This window comes from Thalassophryne amazonica, chromosome 7, assembly GCF_902500255.1.
Source record: "Thalassophryne amazonica chromosome 7, fThaAma1.1, whole genome shotgun sequence".
In the NCBI taxonomy this organism is placed as follows: Eukaryota; Metazoa; Chordata; class Actinopteri; order Batrachoidiformes; family Batrachoididae; genus Thalassophryne; species Thalassophryne amazonica.
The window spans coordinates 44,491,027-44,501,026 of NC_047109.1; the positions used below are offsets into that span (position 1 = coordinate 44,491,027).

Below are 10,000 nucleotides of genomic sequence, written 5' to 3' on the forward strand. Positions count from 1 at the left end.
GATTTAGACTGGTTTGTGAACAATATTTGAGAGAAATGGTGATATTGTGTATGTGGAAAAAGTTTTAGATCTTTGAGTTCATCTCATACAAAATGGGAGCAAAACCAAAAGTGTTGCATTTATATTTTTGTTATATATATATACATATATACATACATATATACATATATATATATATATATATATATATATATATATATACACACATATATATATACACATATATATATATACATACATACATACATACATACGAGGTCTGTCCGTAAAGAATAGGTCCTTTTTATTTTTTTCAAAAACTATATGGATTTCATTCATATGTTTTTATGTCAGACATGCTTGAACCCTCGTGCGCATGCGTGAGTTTTTCCACGCCTGTCGGTGACGTCATTCGCCTGTGAGCACTCCTTGTGGGAGGAGTCGTCCAGCCCTTCGTCGGAATTCCTTTGTCTGAGAAGTTGCTGAGAGACTGGCGCTTTGTTTGATCAAAATTTTTTCTAAACCTGTGAGACACATCGAAGTGGACATGGTTCAAAAAATTAAGCTGGTCTTCAGTGAAAATTTTAACAGCTGATGAGAGATTTTGAGGTGATTCTGTCGCTTTAAGGACTTTTCACGGTGCGAGACGTCGCGCAGCGCTCTCAGGCGGCGTCATCAGCCTGTTTCAAGCTTAAAACCTCCACATTTCAGGCTCTGTTGATCCAGGACATCGTGAGAGAACAGAGAAGTTTCAGAAGAAGTCGGTTTCAGCATTTTATCAGGATATTCCACTGTTAAAGGAGATTTTTTTAATCAAAGACGTGCGGACGGATTGCAGCGTCGGCTCGCAGCCGCTGCGACGCTCCGCCACAGGAAAAACATCTCCGTTGGAAGCCTTGAGGACAAGTTGGAACATGTCCAGCTGATAAACAATTTCTCATATACTCACTCCACTGAAAGCCAAAAAAGCCAACTGGATTTTAACAAATGGTTATCAACACGGAGGTGTTTTTCCTGTGCCGTCGCGCCGCGTCGGCTGCGTCCCGACGCGCGGACCTGTCCGCACGTCTTTCATTAAAAAAAATCTCCTTTAACAGTGGAATATCCGGATAAAATGCTGTTCTCTCACGACGTCCTGGATCAACAGAGCCTGAAATGTGGAGGTTTTAAGCTTGAAACAGGCTGATGACGCTGCCTGAGAGCGCTGAGTGACGTCTCGCACCGTGAAAAGTCCTTAAAGCGACAGAATCACCTCAAAATCTCTCATCAGCTGTTAAAATTTTCACTGAAAACCAGCTTATTTTTTCGAACCATGTCCACTTCGATGTGTCTCACAGGTGTAGAAAATTTTTTTTATCAAACACAGCGCCAGTCTCTCAGCAACTTCTCAGACAAAGGAATTCCGACGAGGGGCTGGACGACTCCTCCCACAAGGAGTGCTCACAGGCGAATGACGTCACCGACAGGCATGGAAAAACTCACGCATGCGCACGAGGGTGCAAGCATGTCTGACGTAAAAACATATGAATGAAATCCATATAGTTTTTGAAAAAAATAAAAAGGACCTATACACACACACACACACACACACACACACATATACATATACACACACACACACATATACATATATCCACACACACAACCCCAATGCCAATTAAGTTGGGACATTGTGTAAAACGTAAATAAAAAACAATGATTTGCAAAGACAAGATATTTAATGTTCAAACTGATAAACTTTATTGTTTTTGTGCAAATATTTGCTCATTTTGAAATGGATGCCTGCAACACTTTTCAAAAAAGTTGGGACAGTGGTATGTTTACCACTATGTTACATCACCTTTCTTTCTAACACGCAATAAGCATTTGGGAACTGAGAACACGAACTGTTGAAGCTTGTAGGTGGAATTCTTTCCTACTTTTGCTTGATGTACGACTTCAGTTGTTCAACAGTCCGGGGTCTCCGCTGCCATATTTTGTGCTTCATAATGCGCCACACATTTTCAACGGGCGACAGGTCTGGACTGCAGGCAGGACAGTCTAGTACCCACACTCTTACTACGAAGCCACACTGTTGTAACACGTGCAGAATGTGGCTTGGCATTGTTTTGCTGAAATAAGCAGGGATGTCCCTGAAAAAGACATTGCTTGGATGGCAGCTAGAGATGGGTTCTGATAAGATTTTATCGATATCGATGCCATTATTGATCTGATTCCTTATCGATTCGCTTATCGATACCTCTTGTGAATTTTCTGTTTACTAAAAGTAGGCTTTACAGGTTTGCTACGTCAACAACATTTTATTGAGTCGTAAAGTAAATAAATATGAAATTGGTCACTGGATCCTTAAACTCTGGACATAAATGAAAATAAAATCTGTAGTTTTTTGTCAGAAGCATTTTGACAGGCATTTTGGCATGAATGTCTCTCCATACCTCAGAGCTGAGCTCAGTTGGCTGCTGCACGTCAGCGCAGGACGTCTCATTTTGGGAGGAAAAAAAAAACGTTTTGATCGATTGCAGTTTGTATTACAAAATTTGGAAAGAGGAGTCATTTGATTTAAATGGCGTTTCGCTTTCAAGTTATTAATTCAGACTGGACTCTGAATCGTTCTAACTTGACTCGGCAGAGAGCCGCGCAGCATTTGGAGCTGTGTGAACAGAACGGAGGACGATTCTCATTTCTTTCTCGCAACAAGACAGGAGTACCAGTTAGTGACTTTAATCTGTACAAAAGTGACTCACAAGGATGCAAGTGGTGAAAAATTTTAAAAAAAAAAAGCTGTAACCCAAAATTACCCTGCAACACCACCCACACAAAAAATGTTTGAATTCTAGAAGCTCTGAAACGCAATCTGGGACTATTCCAGAGAATAAACTGCAGTGAATGCAGCATCTATTTTGGTGAGAAAAAAAAAAAAAAAAAAAACAACTTTCCTTATTCAAATTCATTCCAGTAGTATTCTGCTCTTACTAGGATGCAGCAATTTTCTAACTTGGCAGATAGTTCTGGATGAAATCACTGAAGAAATAAACACACTGAAAATATGGTTTGACCAAAACAAATTGTCATTAAACTTAAATAAAACAGGGATGAAATGGAGGTGTAAGAGTCACTACGTGTTCACAGGAAGTCAGACGATGTCCCGGATCAACAAAGCCTTCACGTTGGAAATGATCTGGTTGTTTCAGCAGGGTGTCAGCCTGCTGATCGGCGCTTGGAGTGTGCTGCGCTCTCAGACGATGTGGGCGGTCTTTAAACCGGCTGGAGCACTCAATCTGTGTAATCCCCATAAAATCGTCGCTGAAAGCCATATGAATTTTCCCGAATGGTGTCCACCTGGAGGTCTCTCACAGTTTCTGGAAAAATTTGATGCAGCAAAGCTCCAAATCGGTCAGACATTTATTCGCAATAAAAATCCGACGAGAGGGGTGGACCACTGCTCACACAAAGCCTGCTCACAGGCGAATGACGCAACCGACAGGCGTGAAAAAACTCACGCATGCGCACAAAGGTTCAAGCTTGGCTGATGCAATCACACGTGATTCAAATCCATATGGTTTTTGCAAAAAATAAAAAGGTCGGATACTTTTCTAACAGACCTCATATTACTCACAGACATATGCTCTTTGGGGTTTAAATTAAGATAAAGCAAAATAAAACAAAAAACCATGAAGCGGCGGGTCGGATCAATGCTTCATTGCTTCAAGCTTCAAAGAAGAGCCGCGCTGCAGAAACGGTTGATTACAGACCCTGCAGAGGTTCTGTAATCAACGTAGAGACATGATCATTTTCCCGACAAACATCCCCAAAAACAACGGGCGCTCTGAAGGACCGATAAGGGAATCGTTAAGCAAGAAGGCTATCAATGTCGGTGGATTGAATCATTTCTTAACGATACCCAAAAACCGGTTCTCGATACCCAACCCTAATGGCAGCATGTGTTGTTCCAAAACCTGGATGTACCATTCAGCATTGATGGTGCCATCACAGATGTGTAAGTTGCCCATGCCATGGGCACTAACACACCCCCATACTATCACAGATGCTGGCTATGGAACTGTGCACTGGTAACAATCTGGATGGGCTTTTTCCTCTTTTGTCTGGAGGACACAACATCCATGATTTCCAAAAACAATTTGAAATGTGGACTCATCAGACCACAGCACACATTTCCACTTTGCATCTCTCCATTTCAAATCAGCTCAGGGACAAGGCGGCGGCGTTTCTGGATGTTGTTGATGTATGGCTTTCGCTTTGCATGGTAGAGTTTTAACTTGTACTTGTAGATGTAGTGACGAACTGTGCCAACTGACAGTGGTTTTCTGAAGTGTTCCTGAGCCCACGCGGTAAGATCCTTTACACAATGATGTTGGTTTTTAATGCAGTGCCACCTGAGGGATCAAAGGTCACGGGCATTCAATGTTGGTTTTCAGCCTTGTTGCTTATGTGAAGAACGTTTTACAGATTCTCTGAAACTTCTGATTATATTATGGACTGTAGATGATGGAATCCCTAAATTCCTTGCAACTGAACGTTGAGAAACATTGTTCTTAAACCTTTGGACTATTTTTCACGCAGTTGATCACAAAGTGGTGATCCTCGCCCCATCTTTGCTTGTGAACAACTGAGACTTTTGGGGATGCTCCTTTTATACCCAATCATGACACTCACAATTAGTGTCAGCAGTTCCCAAACGCTTATTGAGTGTTGTTAGAAGGAAAGGTGATGTAACGCAGTGGTAAACATACCACTGTCCCAACTATTTTGAAACGTGTTGCAACCATCCATTTCAAGTTGAGTAAATATTTAGCACAAAAACAATAAAGTTTATCATTTTAAACATTAAATATCTTGTCTTTGTTGTGTATTCAAATGAATATAGGTTGAAGAGGATTTGCAAATCATTGTATTCTGTTTTTAATTTACATTTTACACAATGTCCCAACTTTATTGGAAATGGGATTGTACACATACATATTATATATTCATTGGGGTGACCAAATGTTTCGTTTTCCCAGGACATGCCATGTTTTCATGTCCTGTTCTGGCCGTCCTGGGTTTTTAAGAAAGTGATGACAATGTCCTGGTTTTCATTGTTTTTCACTGGGCCTGTATCTCATTGCTGGGCCAAGTGTCCTGGTTTTCGGTAATCAAAATTACTTGGATTTATGGAGCGCGTTACAAGTACACCCAGAGAGCTTTACAAGTTTCATTATTCATTCACTCGCACATTCACACATTAGTGATGGTAAGCTACTCGTGTAGCTGCCATTCTGCACCTACAGCCCCTCCGACTACCACCTCATTTTTCAGCACATTGAGACAGACGTGCGGAGGAATTCCACGTGTATATATATATATATATTCCTCTACTGGTTGCTGTTGTGTCCTTGGACAAGACCCATGTTGTTTGTATTTGGTTCAGAGTTTAGACACAGCTGACTGTGAACAACCAACATCTTTTGCAACATTGCGTGATGATTTACCCTCTTTTAAGAGTTTGATAATCCTCTCCTTTGTTTCAATTGACATCTCTCGTGTTGGAGCCATGATTCATGTCAGTCCACTTGGTACAACAGCTCTCCAAGGTGTGATCACTCCTTTTTAGATGCAGACTAACGAGCAGATCTGATTTGATGCAGGTGTTAGTTTTGGGGATGAAAATTTACAGGGTGATTCCATAATTTATGCCTCAGAATTGAGTGAGTCCATATTTTTTTCCCTCTGCTTTGTCTAAAAAAGTAACCGTTACTGACTGCCACAATTATTTTTCCTGATTTCTTATAGTGTTTCTTAAAGCCAGAAAGTTGCTATTTGAAATGACTTTAGTTTTGTGTGATGTCTGTGATCCGCTTTTTTTCTACAAAATTAAACAACTGAATGAACATCCTCCGAGGCCGGTGATTCCATAATTATTGCCAGGGGTTTTACATAGTAGTGTAAGTTTTCGGGGTCCACAAATTGACCGCGAATAAAGCCAAATCACAACTTATGTATGTGTGAGATAACAGGGTTCACCTGTATATTTTTTCTGTTTACCTTTGACAATGGGGGGGTGGGGGGCACTCAGCACGCATAATGTTTATCTGTTGGCAACATTCCACTGTAAATGCAGTGGGCACTATGCAGGCCAGAAAAGAGAAAGGTTATTAAGGTCATATCACATATCATACCATAAATCATTGTGACCGTCTAACGTGGACAGAGTCATGTCAAGGTGGCGGAGAATGATGGGAGCTCATCTCGTTCTGCATTGGGAATGAAGACCATAAGCATGCCAATAAAGAACACTGAATCACTACTTCCTAATGAAGACCATCTGTGTGTATGTTATTGGAATAATTTCTCTCAGTATTTAATTCTGCTTTAAAATTTCAAGCCCTAAGCTACGATGCTCTCACTGTAGCACCTTCTGTTCCACATTTGCTGCAGCAGTTTTGCAGCAGCTCTATTGAATTTGACCGGCTCTTGAAAGCATGCCATCACCATTACTCTTACGGTGAAGCCTCAGGAGAGCTGACTTCACTCCACCACAGTAACTGCACCATTATTAGAGCGCTGAGATCTTCAGGTCAATCCAAGCAATGCCACAAGTCTAATCATCTGAAACCTCTACAGACTCCACTTGCAGATGCCTCAAACTGCAAAGCTTCTGTTTACCTCTTTTTGTCTTTAGGTGGGGTGATGCTGGTGACCCAGGTGAGGGTGGGATGACATCACACTTTGTTGGTGTTGTCAATCTCTGGTCTGGGTCTTTCTTAGCAGGGGACTCCTTTCCCTGGAAGTTCTCCATGTGCGGAGGGCTGCTCTCCCCCTCTGGGTCAGGCCTTGTAGAGTCTACGTTCAATTCAGAGCAGAAAGCTGGATGAAAGAGAGAAACACAGACAATAAAAATAAGTTAAGAGGTAAACACCACCGAGATGAACTCAACCTGTTGGACTTCATTCCTTTCACTGCTCTGATGTTAAGCCCATATGATGTAACCTTCCTCCTGAACTATATGCTGCAAGTGTACAGGGGTGAGCGTTTTGGTTGTAAAAGTCTCACAAAAAAAAAAAGAAAAGAGAGCTGCTGAGGTTGATACTGCATGATGTGGTGACTTAAATTTCAACTCTAATAAAATAATGAAAGCTCAACGCCAAAGTTAATGAATGAAGTTATCCAAGTAGGAGATAGAGACGTTTACTTGAAACTAACTGGATTTCTTCAAGGTGTATCATCACTTGTCTAAGCGACTTAGACATAGGTATTAAAGGCACTGCGCTGCGGTGGTTTGAATCATATTTATCTAATAGATTACAATTTGTTCATGTAAATGGGGAATCTTCTTCACAGACTAAGGTTAATTATGGAGTTCCACAAGGTTCTGTGCTAGGACCAATTTTATTCACTTTATACATGTTTCCCTTAGGCAGTATTATTAGACGGCATTGCTTAAATTTTCATTGTTACGCAGATACCCAGCTTTATCTATCCATGAAGCCAGAGGACACACACCAATTAGCTAAACTGCAGGATTGTCTTACAGACATAAAGACATGGATGAACTCTAATTTCCTGCTTTTAAACTCAGATAAAACTGAAGTTATTGTACTTGGCCCCACAAATCTTAGAAACATGATGTCTAACCAGATCCTTACTCTGGATGGCATTACCCTGACCTCTAGTAATACTGTTAGAAATCTTGGAGTCATTTTTGATCAGGATATGTCATTCAATGCGCATATTAAACAAATATGTAGGACTGCTTTTTTGCATTTACGCAATATCTCTAAAATTAGAAAGGTCTTGTCTCAGAGTGATGCTGAAAAACTAATTCATGCATTTATTTCCTCTAGGCTGGACTATTGTAATTCATTATTATCAGGTTGTCCTAAAAGTTCTCTGAAAAGCCTTCAGTTAATTAAAAATGCTGCAGCTAGAGTGCTGGCAGGGACTAGAAGGAGAGAGCATATCTCACCCATATTGGCCTCCTGTTAATTCTAGAATAGAATTTAAAATTCTTCTTCTTACTTATAAGGTTTTGAATAATCAGGTCCCATCTTATCTTAGGGACCTCATAGTACCATATCACCCCAATAGAGCGCTTCGCTCTCAGACTGCAGGCTTACTTGTAGTTCCTAGGGTTTGTAAGAGTAGAATGGGAGGCAGAGCCTTCAGCTTTCAGGCTCCTCTCCTGTGGAACCAGCTCCCAATTCAGATCAGGGAGACAGACACCCTCTCTACTTTTAAGATTAGGCTTAAAACTTTCCTTTTAGCTAAAGCTTATAGTTAGGGCTGGATCAGGTGACCCTGAGCCATCCCTTAGTTATGCTGCTATAGACTTAGACTGCTGGGGGGTTCCCATGATGCACTGAGTGTGTGTTTCTCTTTTTGCTCTGTATGCACCACTCTGCATTTAATCATTAGTGATTGATCTCTGCTCCCCTCCACAGCATGTCTTTTTCCTGGTTCTCTCCCTCAGCCCCAACCAGTCCCAGCAGAAGACTGCCCCTCCCTGAGCCTGGTTCTGCTGGAGGTTTCTTCCTGTTAAAAGGGAGTTTTTCCTTCCCACTGTTGCCAAGTGCTTGCTCACAGGGGGTCGTTTTGACCGTTGGGGTTTTTCCGTAATTATTGTATGGCCTTGCCTTACAATATAAGGCGCCTTGGGGCAACTGTTTGTTGTGATTTGGCGCTATATAAATAAAATTGATTTGATTTGACTTGGTCAAATTCCTGCGTGCTGATGTTGTCACCCGCCACCAAAAAATAAGTTGTATGGGCATTCGGAGAGTGTAACACTCACACCTTCCATGTTTGGCAGTGATTCATACAAACTGACTTCTTCGTGACTAAGTAATGCCATCATGTATGGTTTTGTTTAGCATTGATCAAGACTTAAACCATTACGACTGAGTTTGGCCCTTCAAGGCCAGTGGTCATGTGACCAATATAAAGATGGTACAGTATATGACTTCATATTAGTGATTCAAAGTACCCCCACATGAATCAATGATCTTCTAAATCCTAGGCCCTGAGACACATTGGTGCTGGTGTTTATCCCTGGAGTTCATAGCGTGACTGACATGAGCCTGAGCTGAGTGCCTCCATTGTAAACAGTAAGATTTATAATGTTCTTTAAAAATACATACTTGTGACGGCCTTAAAAGAGCAATTCACAATGGAATTAATTGTTCACTTCTTGAAAAGTGTACTTTTTGACTTTTCACTGGACACACCGATTTGCACCTTAGAGAATTGTGGGATAGATTCAGCTGAGGTTTAAAAAATAAACTTCAGAAAAGAGAATCAGATGCATCATCCTGACAGATGTACTCAAAACACACAGCAGTTCAAGTCTGGGAGCATGCACTTGTGCTGGTCTTTGCTGCATCCATGGCATTCATCACACTGCGGAACCACCTCAGGTCCTGGTTGGAAACCAGACAGTTAACCAGTCCATTGCCACATCTGTAATATAAGCATCTAGCTGCTCCTGGTGAAAGGTGGGTGACAGTCCCTCACAAAGCAAGTGACACACTTCATTCGCTTGTTTGACAAAAAAATTATTCCAGCAATACCCAAGGATATATAAAATCTTATTGGAATCAAGCAATAGGTAACTGGTTTAGCATCCGGGTCTCACAACCATATGGCAAGATAGGCAACACCAGGACCCTGAAGACTTGGGCCTTCATTCTCCTGCAAAGACATCGACATAGTCAAACAAGTCTGTCCAGCAACCTCATGACTCCATAACTTCTTCCCAAACAACTCTCAAAGGCCGAGGACCTAGAGACATGTATGTCACTGCTGAGATAAGTGAACGTGTCGACAAGTCCAACTTCTGATGGCCGAGACCAAGAAGTCATTAAAAGCCTGGACCTTGACAATGTCGTCAAGACAGCAACCATTAGTAACTGAACTTGGTCTCATCAGTCCTCTGTGCATACATCATACAATTTAAGGGTTTTTTGATAAAAAGAAACCAGGTCTGATTTGTTGGAACGTTACCACGAGTCACATTTGCAGGCTGCAA

General features: G+C 41.3%; 1 protein-coding gene across 7 annotated transcripts in view; it reads right to left on the reverse strand.

The window, feature by feature from the left end:
• The window catches only part of map7d1a (MAP7 domain containing 1a), a 118,201-nt gene that overhangs the window by 71,453 nt on the left and 36,748 nt on the right, over positions 1-10,000 (reverse strand). For all 7 annotated transcript variants that reach the window (XR_004561730.1, XM_034174086.1, XM_034174089.1 and 4 more), the window contains exon 2: positions 6,643-6,843. Coding sequence is in view for 6 of the 7 variants with exons in the window: in XM_034174086.1 (XP_034029977.1) it covers positions 6,643-6,843 (201 nt within the window). In the remaining variant the exon portion in view is untranslated. The remainder of the gene's footprint in view (positions 1-6,642; positions 6,844-10,000) is intronic.